The sequence below is a fragment of the Cynocephalus volans genome, chromosome 10 (genome assembly GCF_027409185.1).
Source record: "Cynocephalus volans isolate mCynVol1 chromosome 10, mCynVol1.pri, whole genome shotgun sequence".
Classification (NCBI taxonomy): Eukaryota; Metazoa; Chordata; class Mammalia; order Dermoptera; family Cynocephalidae; genus Cynocephalus; species Cynocephalus volans.
In genome coordinates, this window is record NC_084469.1 from 8,966,036 (window position 1) to 8,986,916 (window position 20,881).

At 53.4% G+C, this 20,881-nt stretch overlaps 1 protein-coding gene across 1 annotated transcript in view; it reads left to right on the forward strand.

The window, feature by feature from the left end:
• ABCC3 (ATP binding cassette subfamily C member 3) overlaps positions 1-20,881 on the forward strand; it is a 48,104-nt gene that overhangs the window by 17,618 nt on the left and 9,605 nt on the right. The window contains exons 2-25 of the mRNA XM_063109315.1: positions 2,322-2,498; positions 2,871-2,996; positions 3,214-3,351; positions 4,050-4,175; positions 4,403-4,464; positions 5,212-5,343; positions 6,622-6,813; positions 9,702-9,879; positions 9,972-10,133; positions 10,674-10,766; positions 12,250-12,453; positions 12,539-12,685; positions 13,072-13,159; positions 13,481-13,547; positions 13,779-13,905; positions 13,991-14,167; positions 15,885-16,052; positions 16,353-16,545; positions 17,530-17,635; positions 17,805-17,952; positions 18,057-18,264; positions 18,451-18,761; positions 20,007-20,206; positions 20,342-20,468. Of these exons, the coding sequence (XP_062965385.1) occupies positions 2,322-2,498; positions 2,871-2,996; positions 3,214-3,351; positions 4,050-4,175; positions 4,403-4,464; positions 5,212-5,343; positions 6,622-6,813; positions 9,702-9,879; positions 9,972-10,133; positions 10,674-10,766; positions 12,250-12,453; positions 12,539-12,685; positions 13,072-13,159; positions 13,481-13,547; positions 13,779-13,905; positions 13,991-14,167; positions 15,885-16,052; positions 16,353-16,545; positions 17,530-17,635; positions 17,805-17,952; positions 18,057-18,264; positions 18,451-18,761; positions 20,007-20,206; positions 20,342-20,468 (3,657 nt within the window). The remainder of the gene's footprint in view (positions 1-2,321; positions 2,499-2,870; positions 2,997-3,213; positions 3,352-4,049; positions 4,176-4,402; positions 4,465-5,211; positions 5,344-6,621; positions 6,814-9,701; positions 9,880-9,971; positions 10,134-10,673; positions 10,767-12,249; positions 12,454-12,538; positions 12,686-13,071; positions 13,160-13,480; positions 13,548-13,778; positions 13,906-13,990; positions 14,168-15,884; positions 16,053-16,352; positions 16,546-17,529; positions 17,636-17,804; positions 17,953-18,056; positions 18,265-18,450; positions 18,762-20,006; positions 20,207-20,341; positions 20,469-20,881) is intronic.

The window sequence follows — 20,881 nt, forward strand, 5'->3', positions numbered from 1 at the left end:
TTAAGATTTTTTTTCATTTGCCTTCTGTAAGGAAACTTATGAAGAGGCACTCTTTGATTCATTTAATATTTTAGATGACTCTGTGTACCAATTAAAGAATGCATCTCATTGCTTTTGTGGCATTTTGTATCCTCTCTTTTCTAATGCACTTTGCAAGTGAACAATTTTGTCTAGTTTAAAACTCCATGTGGCCACTATAATTCTAATTTGTCCTTAGTAAGATTAACCCATTTTTACAAAAATACACAATTTTGGGGGCTATAATTTTTCTGCATAAAGTTAGCTAGTGTCGCAGAAAGTGGAGTCCCAGACTCCGATTTGGAAGAAGGAGCCCACGTTCAAAAGATGTCTGCCTGAGGCCTCAAACTAGATCCAATCCAGTTAATTATCAGATCCAATCTGATCCAGCACCAGTCCAGTCTAAGAAATGCTCAAATAAACTCAGAGAGCTCAAAACACAGATTCATTTTTGGAATCTGAGCAAGAACTCACCCACGACCTCTGGTTGCTGTGAGAGATGAATGAACCCAATGAACCCTGGCAGGTGCCTGTGCTTGACCACTTGGTGCTCCTGGGGGTTGCTGGATTTCTACTTTGGATCCCACTTCTGACAACAATCTGTTAAAAGGGAAACTTTTGGCTGGCCAGTTAGCTCAGTTGGTTAGAGTGTGGTGCTGCTAACACCAAAGTCCAGGGTTCAATCCCTGTACTGACCAACTGCCCCCCCCCAAAAAAAAGAGAAAGAGAGAGAAAAACTTTATACATACTTAATTTAGTAAAGTTTATTTGAGCAAAGCAGTGATTCATGAATTGGACAGCATTCTGAACAAATAAAGTTTCAGAGAACTCCACCCAGCAATGTGCAAGGCAGTATTTATAGACAGAAAAAGAAGTCAGACGTAGAAAGAGCCTAATTGATTACAACTTGACCTTTGCCTTATGTAGACATGGTCTGTGCGGTTTGCAGCCTGTAATTGGCTGAAAGCTCTGCAGCCATGATTGGCTGAGACTTAGCTACTGGTTATAAGAATATACCTTCAAATTAGTTTGCAGTTTGTTTATATATTAAGTTATATTACAGTTTACTACATACGGAGGCAGTTTTAAGCCAATTTAAATTATTTAACACTTTCAGCTTCGTTATATTACAGTTTACTACATACGGAGGCAGTTTTAAGCCAATTTAAATTATTTAACACTTTCAGCTTAGACACAAAACAAATCAAATTAGCACAGAAAAAGGGAAAATCAGAAGATTTATGTGCATGCATAACTTTGATAAAGATAAAAATGTTAATCATTTAAATTGGCAATTAGAAGGTAGTTGGTTATATCCTCAGGTAATAGTTGTTTCTAGGTGGATGGGATTGTCAGTGGTTTTTCTTTTTACTTATTTTTTTCTGAGCTTTCTGTATAGAACACCTAATGCTTTGCAAGAAGGGGAAAAAAAGATTAGTACATTGGTGATCCTGGATGAAACAATCTCAGTAAAACATCTCTTTCTTTAAAAATTCTTAGGTATAGTTATAGTCAAAGGCAAGAGATAGTCTGTCAAATGCCAGTAGGGTGACCAAATATCCTGGTTTGCCAAGAGTGAGCAGTTTCCCAGGACAGCAGACTTTCGGTGCTAAAACCGCAGCAGTCCCACCTAAACTGGGATAGTTCGTCACGGTAGACTTTGTAATTTACAAAGCTCTCTCCGCATCTCTTTTTCCCGTGAGTACCACACCCATCCAGTGAGGTAGGTAGGGTGGCCATTTTAAAGGAGAGGCAAGTAAGGCTCAGGGAAGCTCCTTATTCCTTAACTGGGAGAGATTTATAGGGGAAGTGGGCTTTTGAACTATGTGTATATGTCACTTAGATAAAATTTTTTTAAAAATTTTTTCTTTTTAAAAAAGAATTGGATCTAGAATGACAGAAAGCAGATGAGCCTAAGAGAGGTGGCCTGCAAAGGAGCACAAGGGAAACTGTAGAATGATAAAAATAGGTTCTATCTTTATTGAGGCAGTGGTTTTACAGGTATATACAACTGTCAAAACTCATTGAATCATACACTTTAAATGGGTGCAGTTTATTGTACTTAAATTATACTGCAGTTAGAGATAGAGAGAAAATGAGGAAATGGGGCAGCCGTGACCTCCTTGGAGAGCTCACACTCAGGACACCAGCTCATGTGCAAATTTAGGCTCTCTCAATCTTATCCATCTTCCACCACACCCCAGTCTCTGATAGAGCTCTCTCTGGCCCAGCCACCTTCCCCTAGGGAGAGCCCAATTCTTTAGGAGGCTGCCACAGCACTGAATTTTCTTCTCTGTTTCCAGGATTCCAACTTATCTGTGCACACAGACAACCCGGACCTCACTCCCTGCTTCCAGAACTCCCTGCTGGCCTGGGTCCCCTGCATCTACCTGTGGGCCGCCCTGCCCTGCTACCTGTTCTATCTGCGGAAGCACCATCGTGGCTACATCATCCTCTCCCACTTGTCCAGGCTCAAGACGGTCAGGGGCTCAGGGCTGTCCTATGGGTGGGGCTAGGGCCTGGGAGATTCTGCTTTTAATGAGCTGCCCCCCTACCCCAATCCTCAGCTGGACTAGGCTCTCCACCCTCACCTGCCCTGCAGCTCAGGCCCATGGCAGCCTGGCAACTGGGTCTGCCCCAGCTGAGATATTCCCTGCTTGGGGAGGTTTAAGCCAGTTCAACAACACTCTCTCCACTGCCAAGAAGCTTCTGTTCAGCACTCTTCCCAGCCCTCACAGCCAGGCCCAGGCAGGTCTGGTGGCTTCTAGTAGTTTCAGGAACAAAGGCCCCTCCCCAGCGGGGATTGTCCCTGCCTCTGGGGATGGGGGCTCCAACCCGTACCCTGTTCATAGGCCCTGGGCGTCCTGCTGTGGTGTGTTTCCTGGGCAGATCTTTTCTACTCCTTCCATGGCCTGGTCCACGGCTGGCCCCCTGCTCCCATCTACTTTGTCACCCCCCTGGTGGTGGGGATCACCATGGTCAGTGTGGGGCCCAGGAAGCTGGGTGGGGGAGGTCTTCAGTGGGTTGTGGATTGTGTCGGGGGAGCATGGACTCTAAGGAAAGGGCTGGACACCTTGAGGGTGGGAAGAGGATGGGGGTGAGCCCAGAAACTTCTGGCCACATGGGGTGGGGAGGAGCAGAGGCAGGTCCATATGTGTGTGCCCTGCCCGGGCCTCCCCTGCCCTCCCTGCACAGCTGCTAGCCACCCTGCTGATCCAGTATGAGCGGCTGCGAGGGGTGCGGTCCTCGGGGGTCCTCATCATCTTCTGGTTCCTGTGTGTGGTCTGTGCCATCATCCCCTTCCGCTCCAAGATCCTTTCAGCCAGGGCAGAGGTAAGGGGGCAGGAACCTGCCAGGTCCAGCCCTGGCTGGGGGGTGCCCTCAGGGCCCAAGGTCACTGCAGCCCCTCTGGCTCCCAGGACCTCCTCTGTTCGGTGCTCTTCACATCCTCCCCCACTTGCTGCACCTCTGCCTGCATGCAGGCGGGGGCGGTGGGGGGGCGTGTAACACGGGGGAATGCGGCAAAGATGCTGCTGTTGCTGGCTGCTCTCGGGAATGCAGTGTGCTGTTCCATTGCCCCACCTCCACCACCACCAAGTGTTGTGTCTGACATGGTGGTGGTGTTTGGGTGGAACACTGGGGGTCATCCCAGTGCCTCCCCATTTCTCCATCTCAGGGGGAGGCAGTGAAGGAGAGTAGCTAGGAGTACAGGCTCTGAACACACTGCTTACTCCATGTGTGGTCTTGGGCAAGTTGCTTAACCCTCTGGAGTCTCATTTCCTCAGTTGCAGAATGGGTATATCCTGCCTGTAGGCTGTCACCCCGTTAGACAAGGCAACGTCGGGAACGTCCTGGCACAATGCCTATGCAGGGCAAGTCCTCGCTGAGCTGCAGTCCCCATATGATCCTTCCTACCTCTCAGCACCCTCTGGGTGGAGACCTGGAGACCCCCGGGGTCTGCCCCTACCCGGAGGGGCCTGATGCCTCAAGGCTCCCCTGGATTCTGACACTTGTCCCACTCTCCTGCCCAGGGCCAGATCTCAGACCCCTTCCGCTTCACCACCTTCTACATTTTCTTTGCCCTGGTGCTCTCGGCCCTCATCCTGTCCTGCTTCCGGGAGAAGCCGCCGTTTTTCTCCGCCAAGAATGTCGACAATGTGAGTCTGCCATGGTGGATGGGGGGTTTTCATGGCTCACTCCCCAGCCCAGCCCTGACCAGCACCCCCGATCCCTTCCAGTTCCTTCTAAAGGGGGAGAGATGTCTTCGCCACAATCTGTAAACTGGGGCTTGGAGCAGGAAGGAATGGGGGCCCCTCCTTCCTCTACCTGCTTGGAGAAGGTGGTGGGCACTCCTGATTGCCCCATCCCACTCTCTCCCCTCTAGAACCCCTGCCCAGAGGCCAGCGCCGGCTTCCTCTCCCGCCTATCTTTCTGGTGGTTCACAAAGTGAGTTGGCTCTTCCTCCAGCCTGGGCCAGAGGAGGGGGAGAGAAGGGAGGTGAGAGGGAGGAAGGAGAGAAGGCCAGAAGTTCAGGGGCCTGAGGTGCTGGGCTTGGCTGGCACCTACCCCACCCCAGTAGGCGTGGGCAGGTGAGGATGGGGAAACGTATCCGCTTGGGCCGGGGGCTGAGTGCAGAGTCCAGGCCTGGCCCAGCTCCACTCCCGGGCTACTGGCCAGCTCCACATCTGGCAGGCCACAGGGACAGGCCCAGGGCTGGAAGGAGACCATAATTAGTTCTGAGCTCTTCTGTCTGGGATAGGCTTGCAGCTTGTCATCTCCTTGGCTGCCCCTCAGAGTGGCTGGAGCAGGATAATTGTGTCTGTGACCTGGGTGACAGCTCATTAACCACAGCGCACTAAGGAAGCACCCGAGGCTGAGGCTGAACCCACCATGTCTCGCTCTTGCCTAGGGCCAAAGCCAGCATGGATTTTACCACCAGGGCATAGGGGGAGATGGGGGCATTTGTGGGGGAGAAGGAGAAGGGGTCAGAGGTGGGAGCTTGGGAGGGGAGAGGCAGTGACCTCCAGCCTGTTCACTGTGGGCATAAAGGAGACACCTCCCTTGGTCACAGCTCCCGAGGGAGACTCTCCTTTCTGGAGACCCTGGGGCCCTGGTGACACTGGCCCCCAGCTCCAGGCTGTCAAATTCTGACCCTATCTGGGGCTGCCTGCCCACCCCCACCTCCCCACCCAGGATGGTCATCCATGGCTACCGGCATCCCCTGGAGGAGAAGGACCTCTGGTCCCTGAACGAGGAGGACACCTCCCAGTCGGTGGTGCAGCAGCTACTCAAGGCGTGGAAGAAGCAGCAAAGGCAGGCAGTGCAGTGAGGCCTCCTGCGTCCCCGTACCCCTCCCACGTCCCCATACCCCTCCCACGTCCCCACGCCCCCTCTGCCCAGCCCCTTACATTCCTTAGGTCTCCGGCAGATGAGGCTGGTGGGCCTGGGATGGTCACATCAGTGGGGTAGGGAGAAGAGCAGGCACAGGTGGTTTCTTGGTGGGTCAGGACCATGAGGTGGGAGGCATAGGCCTAGGTGGAGCCAGTTCTCCCAGCTCTGCTGAGGCCATTAGAAGGGCTGACGCTTTTGTAGCACTTACTCTATCCCAGGCCTGGTCCTAAGCGTGTAGATTGACTCATTGAATCTCTCAACCACCCTAGTGTCCCCATCTGTAACATGGGACACAGAGGCACACAGGTTTAATGCCACGTCCAAGGTGCCCTAGTTGGTGGTGGCAGAGCCAGAATCCACAGCCAGCTGTCTGGCCCGGAGGTCCTGCTCTTTCCATTGCACTATGCTGCCTGACTTAAAGGGTAGATTCCAGGGACCTCAGGAGGGAAGGGGCCATCCCCACTCTCAGCCCTGCCTTCTCGCGTCTGGAGGCAGGGGCTGTGTGAGATGAGCCTTCAGCTGAGGGCCCTTCCCACTGGCAGCCTCGCACTGAGGACCCCCAAACTCGTCTCTGGCCAGCTGCCCAGCCAAGAGAGCTGGGACTCTGAGTCCTCCTTCCCCACCTACTTCTGACCCCAGGATTGACCCTCTTCCCTCCCACCTGTAGCCTAGGGCCTGGCAGTTCAATGCTTGCTCAGCCCAGGGCCCCTGATGGCCACTCGCTGTTGGAGGAACCAAGGTCTTGGGCCTGGATAACAGTATCTTGGCTTCCATGGCTTGGAGCCTCTGGGGGACTTGTGGGCCCTCAGTCTTCCTGCCGCACCCCCGCCTCTCCGTCCCTCCATGACATCTTCACACGGTCCCTGTTCAGCTGCCCAGTGACTGGGCTACTAGCCATCCCTGCCCTTAAATCCTCTTCCCTCTCAGCACCCTCCCTGAAGCCAGCCCTGGGGAGGCAGGGAGAAGGCCGGAGGGTGGGAATAGCTGTAGGGTTTTATAGTCCTTGGGGTCGCAGTCTGGCCACGCCTTCAGACACTCCCTAGCATCTGAAGATAGAGTCACCTGGGCAATTCTCATGATGTCTGTCCCCCTCCCAGTTCTGAGAGCCAAGAAAACAGCTCCCTCCTCAGTCCCAGCCAGCCCAGCCTGGCCCTTGGTTTCATGGGGCCCATGAGCCCATTCCTACCCACTGCTCCTTCCTCCCTGGACCAGACACAAGGCCGCAGTGGAATTTGGGAAGAAAGTCTCCGGTGAGGACGAAGTGCTACTGGGGGGCTGGCGCAAGCCCCGGGAGCCCTCCTTCCTGCGGGCCCTGCTGGCCACCTTTGGCCCCGGCCTCCTCCTCAGCATGTGCTTCAAGCTGATCCAGGACCTGCTGTCTTTCATCAACCCACAGCTGCTCAGGTCTCACCGTGCTCCCTCTCGTTGCAGCTCTTCCCTGGGCAGGCGAGCTGGCTGGCTGCCCCTGAGCGCTGGGCCCAGAGGAGGGAGCCACAGACAGTGAAAAGAACCCCAGACCAGCAACCCAAGAGGCTATCTGTCTCCACTTTCTCTGTAGCCCTTGGCAAGTGACACGGCCTCTGCACCTCAGTGTCCCCATTCACATTCAACTTATGTTTGTAGAGTACACACTGTGTGCCAGGCGCTGCAGTGAATACGTTAACAAGCATTCTCTCTTTGAATCTTCCAACAACTCTATGGAGAGGTGCTCCTATTCTCATTATACAAAAGAGGAAGCAGGGACTCAGAGAGGTGAAGTGACTTGGCCAAGGACACGCAGCTAGAAGAGATGGAATCAGGTCCGAGTCCAGGGCTCTGAACTCCAGCTAGGGTGCCCTTTCCACCACCACCAGGCTCTGTCAGCTGTCACATGAGTGGTTTGGATTGAAGGAGTTTTCAAATGAGAGGGTGGGCGGGAGATCTGCCTGGCAGCAGAGCCCCCAACCCCTGCACACATGCATTCATTCGTTCAGGGAACACTTAGTGAGTCCCCAGGGTACCAGAATGGTGCTAGACACTAGGGACACAGAGACAAATATGACCTTGTCTCATGGGAGAAAGCAGCATTTGAATCAGTTAGAATACATTGGGGACAGAGGTGTACTCAGGTGTCTGGAAAACCCCAGGAGGGGCAAGAAGGAGAGCCTGGGATGGAGCGGAGAACACTTGCCAGCTTAGGAGGTTATCAGGTTTGGAGGGACACGTGGATGAAGGAGGGGAAAGTGCAGCTTAGGTGTAGTCCCAAAGGCCTGAAACAGCATGACTCAGGAGCTCCAGGTGTTTCTCCATGCCCGGGGGGGAAAGGGCAAGCAGGGCATGGGGAGGAAGACAGAGAGAGAGAGGGAGAGCTGAGGATATCCTCGACAGACCTGAGCCAGGGAGGGGCATCTGGGTTGAAGGCTCCTCCTGCCAGTAGCATGCGGGCTGAGGGCAGGGTGGTTCATGGAAGTGGGCCAGTGAGGTCAGATGGGAGTCCAGGCCAGATATGGGATCAGAATCCAGGAGCTATTTGGGAGATGGTGAGTGCACCAGGGAGAGGGAGGAGTCAAGGGCAACCTGGGCACTGGCCTGGGTAACCAGAGGACAATGGATCTTTTCCTGAAGTGATGGGTTCGGCAGGACGAGGAGGCTGGGCATGTGGCAAAGGTGGCCCTGCTGGGCCAGAGGTGCTGGTGGGACCTCCAAGGGGAGTTTCCTAGCTAGATGGAGTCATCAGGGGAAGCCCAGTGTCCCACATCTGGGGCTTGGCTGTCCCAGAGAGCCTGCACTGAGGGAGAGGGTAGAGTGGTCCTAGGAATTCTGACAGGTAAGGGGTGAGCCAGAGCTGGGGAAAGAACCTGTAACGGGGAGCAGAGCACAGACAGTGCTTCTCAGGGGAAGGAGTGGCCTCTGGTGAAGAAAACTGGCCAGTAAAATAGGCAACACGGAGGTAGTTAGTGACTTTGCCCAGAAGAGGCTGGGACAGAGGGGAAGGGCCTGAGAGCAGGGGTATGCAGTGGAGACCAGGCCATGGAGGCCCAGAAACTTGCAGGAAAAAAAGTTGTATTCATTTGCCAGGGCTGCCCTAACAAATTACCAGAGACTGGGTGGCTTAAAACAACAGATATATACTCCCTCACAGTGCTGGAGGCTAGTCCAAAACCAAGGTGTTGGCAGGCAGGCTCGGTTCCTTCCAGAGGCTCTGAATGAGAATCTGTTCCATGCCTCTAGTAGCTTCCAGTAGCTTCTGGCAATCACTGGTGTTCTTATCTTGTAAGTGCATCACCTTGATCTCTGCCTCCGTCTTCACATGGCATTCTCTGTGCACGTGTAGGGGTGTGTGTGGTTGTGTCTGGTGTATGTGTGTGCACATCTCCTTCTCTTTTCTTTTATAAAGACACCACCCTACTCCAGTATGACCTTATCTTAACTCAATAACAACTGCAAAGACCCTATTTCCAAAGGAGGTCACATCCACAGGTACAGGGGTTAGTACCTGAACGTAGTTTTGGGGGGACACAGTTCAACGTGTAACAGAAAGGGAGGTCTGGCTATGATTGTGGCTAGGGGGCTCCATGGGGTCAAGAGGAGGTTTGTCCCAACATGAAGAGCTTGGTCCTATCAATAGGCAAAAGTAGAGCTGCCAGCAGAGGGGAAGATATTGACCTCAGGAGAAAGGGGGACAACCGTGGGGCATGTTCCTGAGGACGTGGGCAGGTCAGGCTTGGGAAGACCGCCTCAGAGGTGGGAGGAAAGGAAGTGGCCGTGTGTTGAGAGGGAATTTGGTGGGTGGCAAGGTGTTCTTGGTGGGCAGTTAAGTGGGAAGACAGGTAGCTGCTGAGGGGGTAGGGGGAGGGAACAAGCCAGAAGGTAAGAGGAGGTGGTGAAGGCCATGTGAGAGCAGGTGAACTAGGGCCCTGACGAGGGTCACCGGGCAGCGCTGGGGGCTGCTGATGTTGGAAGGATGCATTTGAGGGCTAGTCTATGGGGTCCTGCAGCAGACTCTAGAGCCCTCAGCAGCCCAGGAGAAGGGGCAGGAGAGTCTAATCCATGGAAATGTGGTATTTCTTCCTGCCATGTGGTTCAAGGAGGAAGCAAAGGCAGAAGGGAGCAAGAATGGAGGTCATGGTCAAGAACGAGGCAGCGCTGGGCTGAACCTCCCTGGCCTGGGTGGTGGGGCGTGTGGAGGGTCAGTAGCTGCCTCACCTGGGAGGCTCCAGGGGCAGGGGGCACAGTGCAGGCTGAGGGCAAGAGCAGAGGGAGCAGCCTGGGGGAACACCCCCCTCCCTCATGCCTCTCTCCTTCCCTGGCAGTGTCCTGATCAAGTTCATTTCAAACCCCACAGCCCCCGCCTGGTGGGGCTTCCTGGTGGCTGGGCTGATGTTCGTGTGCTCCATGATGCAGACACTGATCTTACACCAGTATTTCCATGCCATCTTTGTGATGGGCCTGAGGTTTCGGACGGGTATCATAGGTGTCATCTACAGGAAGGTTAGCTGCAGCAGGGTTCAGGGGAGAGGCCGGCCCTGGGCAGCTGGGAAGAAGCTCACGGGCCTAGTCCATCCCCTGCTGTCCACCTGCAGGCGCTGGTCATCACCAATTCAGTCAAACGTGCATCTACAGTGGGAGAAATTGTCAACCTCATGGCTGTGGATGCCCAGCGCTTCATGGACATTGCCCCCTTCATCAACCTGTTGTGGTCAGCCCCCCTGCAGATCATCTTGGCAATCTACTTCCTCTGGCAGGTGACTCTAGAGCCCTGACTTCCACCCCCTTCCTCTGACCTGGCTGCAGAAGGGACAAGAAAGGGTTGTTCTGGGTCAGCAGAAGGACTATGGAATAGATGCAAGAGCTTCCCTAGGTACTGGGGGACAGGGGGAGGGAGGAGCGGGACTGTGAGGATGCTGGTGTCTGCAAATGAATCTTTCCAGCCTGTGCTGTGATCCCTCCTGCAGAAGCCAGGGGAAGGAAGAGGGGCTTGGAGGCAGGCTGGGTGTGACTTTGGCTGTCATTGTCTCTGCCTGTCTATATTTGCCTTCCTGTGTGTCTGGACATCCTTCTATATCTGCTGTTTTTCCCCACCTGTTGTCATTATTTGTTGGCTGGCTGCTTCTGCAAACGTTGTGGTCATTCTGGCTTTTTCTGTTTGTTTGGTTTACCACTGTCTTTTGCCTCCTGCCCATCTCCACATTTCAAGTCAGCGGCTTCTATTTGTCTGTTGTGCTCTGTCTATAGATAGTGGTTATCTGTCTATCTGTCTTATCTGTCTGTCTGTGCCTCCTCAGAATCTAGGTCCCTCTGTCCTGGCTGGAGTTGCTCTCATGGTCTTGCTGATTCCACTCAATGGAGCTGTGGCCGTAAAGATGCGTGCGTTCCAGGTAGGTGTTGTCAGAGGGGTGCCCTCCTGCTTGGAGCACCTGGCCAGATGCCTGCAGGAGGGTGCTCACTAACCCTGGGGCCCCTCAACGACATTGCTTACTGAGTATGGATGGCTAAAAGCCACTTGCACAAACCTTAGCTCACTCTACCCTCACAACTCTGGGAGGATTTTAGTAATATCCTCATTTTGCAGCGGAGCAACAAAGGCCCAGAGTGATTATGGTAGTTCAGAGTCAGGCAGAGTTGGGACTCAAGCTCACATCTTCTGTTCTAATGAGAATTTTTCCCAATACATTGTGCTAAACATAACTAGCCGGTCATTCAGTCCGTTATTTGCAGACATTTATTGAAGTCTTTGGTACTTTCCCACTGCAACATAGAATAAAAAAATGACAGACTCCCTAAGACCATCCAGTAGCCCCTGCTTTGCAAGTCCTTCCACCCTGGGGCATGGTCAAATTTCAGTGGGTCTGGCTTTCTTTCTTTTCTCCAAAGCACTAAGCTCTGCCTGCCTCTGGGCCACTAAACACACTGTTCCCTCTGCCTGGAGGGCTCTTCTTCCTCCTCACCTAGCTCCTTCCCTTCCTTCACCTCAGCATAAACGTCACTTCCTCCGGAGGCCCACCCTGATTACCCAGGGCAACTTAGTTTCCCTGCCGCCACCCATTATTCTCTCACAGCCCCCTGTTATTTCCCTTCAGAGCACGCATGGTGATTCATAATTAAGCATGTACTGGGCCAGCCCGTGGCTCACTCGGTAGAGTGCGGTGCTGATAACACCAAGGCCCTGGGTTCGGATCCCATATACGGATGGCCGGTTCGCTCACTGGCTGAGCGTGGTGCTGACAACACCAAGTCAAGGGTTAAGATCCCCTTACCGGTCATCTTTTAAAAAAAAAAAATAAAAAAAAAAATAAAAAAAAAAATAATTAAGCATGTACTTAGGTAATTGTTTGCTCATTATCTGCCTCCTCCATCAGACTGTCAGCTGTATGATGGCCGGGGGCCTTATCTGAATTGTTCATCACGTGGCCTGGCACATAGTAGAAACTCAGTAATTAGGGGTTAAGTGAATAAATTAATTTGGTGTGCCATAGCTTGGGTTAGAGTCTGGGGGAACAAAGAGAAACAATCCATACCCTGAGGAAGCTCACAATCTGGGGAGACATTATGTAAAGGGATGGTTATGGAATGAAAGGAAAATGCCACATGCTCTAGAAACCCACAGAAGGGGACAGGGGATGCTACCTGGGGGGGGGGAGGTCAGTGCAGGCAGCACTGAGGGGTGAGCTGGACTTTGTTAAGTGGAGGACACAGGGAGGCGGGGACTGGGCATTCCAGGCAGAGGCACAGCACAGCCCGGCAGGGGGGTGTGAGAAGGAATGGCTGCAGTGGGTGAGAATGTATGGAGGCTGGGAGCCCCCGTGGGTAGGAGGTCTGGAGGGGAGCGGGTGTGCCACTGCCGCTCTTTCTGCCATGCAGGTGGAGCAGATGAAGTTGAAGGACTCACGCATCAAGCTGATGAGTGAGATCCTGGGTGGCATCAAGGTGCTGAAGCTGTATGCCTGGGAGCCCAGCTTCCTGGAACAGGTGCAGGGCATCCGGAAGAACGAGCTCCAGCTGCTGCGCAAATCAGCCTACCTCAACGCCATATCCACCTTCATCTGGATCTGCACCCCGTTCTTGGTGAGGCTCTCCCAGGCCTGTGGGCGCCCAAACGTGGTTGGGGCCCAGCAGACTCTGCCCTGACACCCACCTCCACACTGCCCAGGTCACCCTGATCACTCTCGGAGTGTACGTGTGTGTGGACCCGAACAATGTGCTGGACGCTGAGAAGGCCTTTGTGTCCCTGTCTCTGTTCAATATCTTAAAGATTCCCCTCAACATGCTGCCCCAGTTAATCAGCAACCTGACCCAGGTAACCCTGGGTAGGGCTGGGGGTTCCATTGGAGTCAGGGCAGGTTGTTGGGATCAGGGAAGGGTCACTTAGGGTCAGGGGATAATCAGGGTACCGGAATTAGGGAAGGGCCATTTGGCATTATGAAGAGTTGTATGAGGCTGAGTGAGGACATAGGGTCAGGGGTCATTTGGAGTCATAGGAAGTCAAGTGGGGTCTCTGGAAACCTGAGTTCTGGAGACTGGGTCTTTGGGCAGTGGGAGCCATGGTCAGCTCGGTTGTGGGAGAGGCCTCAGCACCAGCATCTGAGGGCCCTGCCCAACCCAGGAAGTTAGGGACCAGGCAGGGGTGAGGGGGTGGGAGAGGAAAAAGCGCAGTCTCTGGGGCTGACTCACACCTTCCTGCAGACCAGTGTGTCTTTGAAACGGATCCAACGTTTCCTGAGCCAAGATGAACTAGATCCCCAGTGTGTGGAAAGAAAGACCATCTCTCCAGGTCCAGAGACTGCCCTTGCCCCCCAGTCCTTGCTCCAGAAAATTCTCTGTTCCAAGCTTTCTCATTTTTCTCTCATGACCCCTTTTCTTCTTCCTCTTTTTCGTATCTGCTTTAACTCTATGGCCCCCTTCTCCCTCTTTGGGTTCTCTGCTCTCCTTCATCCCTCCCCTGGGGCTCCCTACGCCTCTGCCTTCCTTCCTTCCCCTAGGGATCCCCACCCCCTTGCCCAGCCTTCCTATCCCCGTCCTCTTCTCCCCAGGCATCCCTGCCCATTTCCCCATCCCCTGGGCTCCCTGACCCTGTACACCTTGGTCCTCCCAGGCTATGCCATCACCGTACACAGTGGCACCTTCACCTGGAGCCAGGACCTGCCCCCGACCTTGCACAGGTACCAGTTTCTCCCACTTCTTTTTCAGCTGCCCAAAGAGGGCCAAAGGTCAGATCAGTAGCAACACCCATCCTCCACCACCTCCCCAGGTCTTTGGCCAGGAATGCAGGAAGAGCCTCAGCTTGCCAGGGTGGTGTCTGGAAGGGAGGAGGGCTTGGGTCTCCAGGTGAATGGTTGGGGACCAAACCTGGTCCTTGCCTCTAACTGGACTCCTGGGCTCCTTGCCCCCAGCCTGAACATCGAGATCCCAAAAGGGGCACTGGTGGCTGTGGTGGGGCCTGTGGGCTGTGGGAAGTCCTCCCTGGTGTCTGCCCTGCTGGGAGAGATGGAGAAGCTGGAAGGCAAAGTGTATGTGAAGGTGAGAGGAGAAGGGGCAACTGGAAAGGGCATGGGGCTTGGCCAGGCCTTGGACAAACGCTGAAATAAACTTCTCCCATGGCCAGGGCTCCGTGGCCTACGTGCCCCAGCAAGCATGGATCCAGAACTGCACTCTTCAGGAAAATGTGCTGTTTGGCCAAGCCCTGGACTCCAAGCGCTACCAAAAGGCTCTGGAGGCCTGTGCCTTGCTTGCTGACCTGGAGATGCTGCCTGGTGGGGACCAGACAGAAATTGGAGAGAAGGTAGAGGGTCCCCTCCCACCCCCAGGGAGCCAGTACATACAGCTACCTGACTCAACCTAGGCCAGGTCCATATATTATTTCATTCATTCATTCATTTATTCATTCACACGTTTATGTAACATCCACGCCCAGCTTTATGCCAGGCACTGGGAAAACAGATCTCTTATCTGGAAGAGCAGCTAATCATTCGTCTATTTGTTTATTCATTTATTCATCAGATTTTTATTAAGCATCTACTATATGCACCAGGCAGTATCATACAGTAGTGAATACACCAGGCTAAAATCTCTGTCTTCATATAGGTTATATTCCAATGGGGGAAAGATACAATAAGAAACATAGATAAGTAAAATATATAATATCCAAATATTAGATAAATGCTAAGGGAAAAAATAAAACAGGGAAGGAATGTAGGAATATGGGCGGGGCTGAATTGTTAGGTGGTTTGGGAAAGCCTCACTGAGAATCAGAGACCTAAACAAAGAGAGGAGGGAGCCCTTTCCGGGGCTATTGAACCCTGTCTGGGGCAGGGCACAGGAGGCAGAGAGAAAAGGAAGTGCAAAGCCTCTGAGGCAGAAGTGCAGCTGGGAGTTGGAGGAGCAGCAAGGAGGCTGGTGTGGCTAGAACGAGTGATCGAGGGCTCAGGAAGAGGAAATGAGGCTGGAGGGGTGACCAGGCAGCCAGGTCATTTAAGGTCTGCAGGCACTCTAAGGACTGTGGCTCTTACCCAGGGTGATGGAAGGTCACTGGAGGGTGTGAGCTGAGGAACAGGGTGAACCTAGACCGGCATTCCAGTGCACTTTGGTGTGACTGGAGGTCAGGAAGTGGAGGGGAGGGGAGAGGGCAAGACAGAGCCTTGAGGTCCTTCGTTAAGAGTTTGGCCTTTACTTTACTTTGGCCCTTATTTACTGTCACCAATGGGACATTGGTGAAAGTTTTTGTTTTTTAATTAACTTATTTATTTTAATTGTTGCAAAACATAAAATGTACCATCTTAGCCATTTTTAAGTGTACACTCTGCAGTATTATGTACGTTCACACTGCTGTGCAATCTCCAGAACTTTTCCATTTCGCAAACTGAACCTCCGTACCCGTTAAAGCAACTCCACATTCCTCATTCACCCTAACCCCTGGCAATCACCTTCTACTTTCTATTTCAAGAAATTTGACTACTCTAGGTACCTCATATAAGTGCAATCACACGGTATTTGTCTTTTTGTGACTGGCTTTTGTGTCCTCAAGGTTCATCAATGTTGTAGCATGTGTCAGAATTTCCTTCCTTTTTGGGGGGGTGGAGGAGCTGCTGGCCATTACATGGATCCAATCCCTTGACCTTGAAGTTATAAACACTGCACACTAATCGACTAAGCTAACTGGCCAGCCCTTCTTCCTCTTTAAGGCTGAATAATATTCCATTGTATAGATATACCACTTTCGTTTATCTGTTCATTCACGGATGGACGCGTGGGTTGTCAGGGAAGCCAACTGGCAGGGTGCTGAAGCAAGGGAGGAGGATGGCCTCACCTGCCCTGGACCTCTGAGAGCCACCGCCTCTTCCTCTGTGGCCTCGCATCTTTGCAATGATAGACCAGGCATCATATGAAATGTGGACACAGAGGTCTGCTTTGCTGAATGACAGTGGACAGGCCCTTGCCTACCGTGCCTGTCTGATCTCCTTCCACCCAGTACCTACTTCTCACCACCCTCCTCCCTCCAGGGCATTAACCTGTCCGGGGGCCAGCGGCAGCGGGTCAGCCTGGCCCGAGCTGTTTACAGTGATGCTGACATTTTTTTGCTGGATGACCCACTGTCGGCTGTGGACTCCCACGTGGCCAAGCATATCTTTGACCAAGTCATCGGTCCAGAAGGTGTGCTGGCAGGCAAGGTGAGGCCTGCAGGGGCTCTGGGGGTTAAGGTGAGATCTAGGGCTCTAGACTGAGGGATGTGGGTGAGACCTGGTGACATGGGGAAGTAGGAGAGTGGGTTGGATGGCAGGGGAAGCCCGTGGGGATGCCCATCTCCGAGGCACTGAGCAGGCTGCGGTGAGCACGGGGTTAGTCACCAGTGTGCCTATCCACACTCCCCAGCACACGGAGCCTCACGCTCATGTGTGGCTCCGTGCTTGTGCCAGGGTGTGTGCCGAGGGCAGGGATGGGGTGATGAGAGTGTGCTGCCTTCTCCCCAGACTCGGGTGCTGGTGACACATGGCATCAGCTTCCTGCCCCAGACAGACTTCGTCGTAGTGCTAGCTGATGGACAGGTGTCGGAGATGGGCTCCTACACAGCCCTGCTGCAGCGCAATGGCTCCTTTGCCAACTTCCTCCGCAACTATGTACCCGATGAGGACCAGGAGCACCAGGAGGAGGACGGCAGGATTGGTACCCACTATCCCTGGCCCTCACGAGTTCTGTGCCCTTCCAGCATCTCCGCTGTCTGGAGTCTCTGAGTGTCTCTGGACTAGCCCAGTGTTGTACCACAGAGGTTCTGGGAAACTTGGGCCATCTGCTTGACAGTCAGAGGGAAAGTGAACTAGATGTATTTAAGCCCTACCTCCTTCTCCTTCCTAACTGTGAGACCTTAGATCAGCCGCTCAGGTCTCAGAGCCTCAGTTTTCCCATCTGTCAAAAGAGTAGAGGGCCCAGGCCCAGCTTGTGTGTCAAGGCTGTTTCATGGACAAATTGTTTGGCAAATGTGCAAGTGCTTGGCAAAGTCATTTATGCACCAACCAAGATTTATTGAGCAACTAACCATGTCCGAGCACTGAGACACAGCAGTGAGCAAACAAACAAAAAAAATCCCTGCGCTCGTGGAGCCTATTGAAATCTCTGGACTGCCAAGATGCCCCTGCCTCTTGATGCCCAGTCCCAGCTCAGAGTTTTGAGTCCAACCCCACACTCTGGATTGGCTCCCAGACCTCCCCTGGGCTTTCCTGCCTACTGCCGTATGTGCGGCCAGCATGGCTTGAGCGTTTACCAGGTGCTGCGCCCCTTGCCGAGCACTTGGCCCACGTTCTCTCCTTTTACCCTCACAATTATGTGAGGAGGTAGGTACTACTATTACCCCCTTTTCACATGCCTGCCTAAGGTCATGCAGTGACGAAGGGAGATGGAAGCTCAGCCAGTCTGACTCCAGAGTCTAAGTTCCTAACCCTTATATGTGAGTGTCCTCTACAGTCCCTGCAGGGAAGTTTTTCTTGTTATCTAACCCAAGTCTTTGTTGTTGCCCTTTGAATCCCTCTCATCTTTTCTCACACTTGTCCCTTCAGGCCCTTCATTCGAGTGGGGATTGAGGGGGGCCCAGGGGCTTGCAGGGAGAGCTGGCTGACCTCTGCTTCCTCCCCACCCCTGCTGTAAACCTGGAAGGTGTGGAGGATGAGGAGGTGCTGCTGATTGAGGACACACTTAGCAACCACACGGACCTGACGGATAACGAGCCAGTCATGTACGAGGTCCAGAAGCAATTTATGAGGTGAGCTCCTGAGAGCTCCCACCCCCCAGGAGGCAGCATCAGGGTTCCTCAAGCCCTGCCAGGTGGGGTGCAGGTGGGCATTCTCCCTGACATTCACACCCTGGGCCAGCCTCTGTCCTGGGGGTATGGCGGAGGCCTCCTCCCTGGGCCTGACCAGCTGCCTCCACAGACAGCTGAGTGCCATGTCCTCAGAAGGGGAGGGCCAAGGTCGGCCTGTGTCCCGGAAACACTTAGGCCCATCAGAGAAGGCGGTGCCAGTGACAGAGGCGAAGGCGAGTGGGGCGCTGATTGAGGAGGAGAAGGCGGAGATCGGCACCGTGAGTAGTGTGGAGGAGAAGGATGGGGATGGATGGACAGGCCCCCAACAGCCTCAGGGCTCACGGAGTCCCCTGTCCCAGACCACCATGGCCACTCCCTGCAGGTGAAGCTGAGTGTGTACTGCGATTATGCCAAGGCTGCGGGGCTCTTTACCTCGCTAGCCATCTGTCTCCTGTATACGGGTCAAAGTGCAGCCTCCATCGGGTCCAACGTATGGCTCAGCGACTGGACCAATGATGCCATGGTGGACGGTGGACAAAACAACACCTCCCTGAGGCTGGGCGTCTATGCCGCCTTGGGGATTCTGCAAGGTGAGCCTGTGGGGGTTCCTAGAAAGGTCTCTAGCATTCCTTCTCCCCTGGGCTGCTGGGCCCCTAAACTATGCCCTTGCTTCTGAGACTCCCTAACTCACTCCGGCCATCCTGGAATCTGAATCTGCCCCTCCATGCCCACCCCGTGGCCCAGGTGAGCCAGCTGCCCTCTCCTTCCTCCAACAGGGCTCCTGGTGATGCTGTCGGCCATGATGATGGCAGTGGGTACCATCCAGGCTGCTCGCTTGCTGCACGAGGCCCTGCTGCATAACAAGATGCGCTCGCCACAGTCCTTTTTCGACACGACGCCCTCAGGCCGTATCCTCAACCGCTTCTCTAAGGACATCTTCGTCATCGATGAGATTCTGGCCCCCACCATCCTCATGCTGCTCAATTCCTTCTACACCTCCATGTCCACTGTCGTGGTCATCATGGTCAGCACGCCACTTTTTGCCGTGGTCATCGTGCCTCTGGCTGCGCTCTACACCTTTGTGCAGGTGCGAGAGTGGGTGGGCGTGGCTCTGACGTGGCACTCCGTGTGGGCCGGCAAGCAGGGGTGGGACATGGGGAGGTCAGGACCCCAGCATCACAGCTGAATTTTGTTAGGGACAGTAGTCAGTTACTTCACTTCTTTGGAACTCATTTTCCTCACCTGTAAAGTAGAATCATAGAGCCTAACCTCATAGGGTTGACATGAGAATAAAATGAAATACTCATAAATTGTGACTCGCCCTGGGGTTCCTTCCTGGTGGCTATTTTTAAATAAAACACTGTTGGGCCGGCCCGTGGCTCACTCGGTAGAGTGCGGTGCTGATAACACCAAGGCCCCGGGTTCGGATCCCATATACGGATGGCCGGTTCGCTCACTGGCTGAGCGTGGTGCTGACACCAAGTCAAGGGTTAAGATCCCCTTACCGGTCATCTTTAAAAATAAATAAATAAAATAAATAAATAAATAAATAAAACACTGTTAACCATTTGGGACACGTTATCCTTCCCTGTGTGTATATATGTTTTAACATAAATGAGTTGATAACATTCAGATTCAGCTAACTGTGAAAGGCTTTTGCAGTCACTGAGCTCCTGTTCTGCAATTAATCAGCTAATGAGAGTAATCCACCAGTTGCATAGGAGCTCAGCCCCTGGCTAAAGTGACCATAATCTGGGCTGTGCTTTGTGCTGGGCCAGGGGAGCCTCTGATATATATCCTGTATAGTCCTAGCCATCTTGGAGCCCACAGGGACAGAAACTGAAGGCAGAATCATGTGTTTATGGGGCTGAAGCTTAAGCAACAGAGGGGAAGGGGATCTTTAAAAAACAAAACGAATACAAAATTATCTTAGGTTTTCAAATTTTGCAAAAACCTTTGACTGTGAACACATGCTAGGGCCCCCAAGTGGAGATAGGTGTATTCACTGACTTAGGAGGCTAAGCACACTCAGTGCTGTAATCAGGCCCCCACAGAGAGGAGGGGGCCAGAAGCTAAGATGCAATCAGGAAAGGCTTCGTGGAGGAAGTGGCCTGGCCGACTGAGCAGAGACAATCAGAGGGAAAGGGTGGAATGACATATCAAGACCCCAAGTCTTGGGTCCCTGAAGGCAAGGGAAGGCAGCAAGATCACGTGGGGGGAGTGGAGCTGGCTGGCAGGAAGCCAAGGGGGAAATGAATGGGTTGAGAGTCAAGCAGACCTGAGTTGGTGATTCCCCAGCCCTGACCCAAGCTCTTTCCCCATCCCCTGTCAGCGCTTCTATGTGGCCACATCACGGCAGCTGAAGCGGCTGGAATCGGTCAGCCGCTCGCCCATCTACTCCCACTTTTCGGAGACAGTGACTGGCACTGGCGTCATCCGGGCCTATGGCCGCAGCCAGGACTTTGAGGTCATCAACAATAGGAAGGTGGACACCAACCAGAGGAGCTGCTACCCCTACATTGCCTCCAACCGGTCAGAAACCACCTCCCTTACCCCTGCTCCTCCAGGCTCTCTGGCATTCTGGGTCCTAGCCCTACCTTTCCCCTAATCAGAAAACTGGCCCCTTTCTGTACCTGCCTCATTTCCTCCCTGTCTGATCCCCTGCAGGTGGCTGGGCATCCGAGTGGAGTTTGTGGGGAACTGTGTTGTGCTCTTTGCTGCACTATTTGCCGTGATTGGGAGAAGCAGTCTGAGTCCTGGGCTGGTGGGCCTTTCTGTGTCCTATGCCCTACAGGTATGGAGGGGTCTGGGCCCCAGAGCAGGGCCACCTTGGGGCAGAGGTCACACAGGTGTCACAAGCATCTCCTGAGTGCCCCTCTCTGCTCTCAAGGACTATGAGCTCATGGTATAGACACTCCCATCAGCAGGAAATTGTGATCAGTAGGTCTTTGTAGCAGAGCCTGGAGGAGTTTGGTCTTGGGAGCTTGTCTCCAAATGACAACTTGTCGTATCTGTGGGTAAGATGCAGGTCAATCTGACAGAGTTCTGGGGACAGGAAAGTGTAGGGCTGGAATATGCCTCATGTTTGTTCACATGCTTGCAGAGATAGTACACAGATTAGGTGACCTGAAGCCTGGGCTGGAGGGCAGACAGGTCACCCTGATACCAGCCTGTATTGTCAAAGAGTTACATAACTGCAAATGGAAT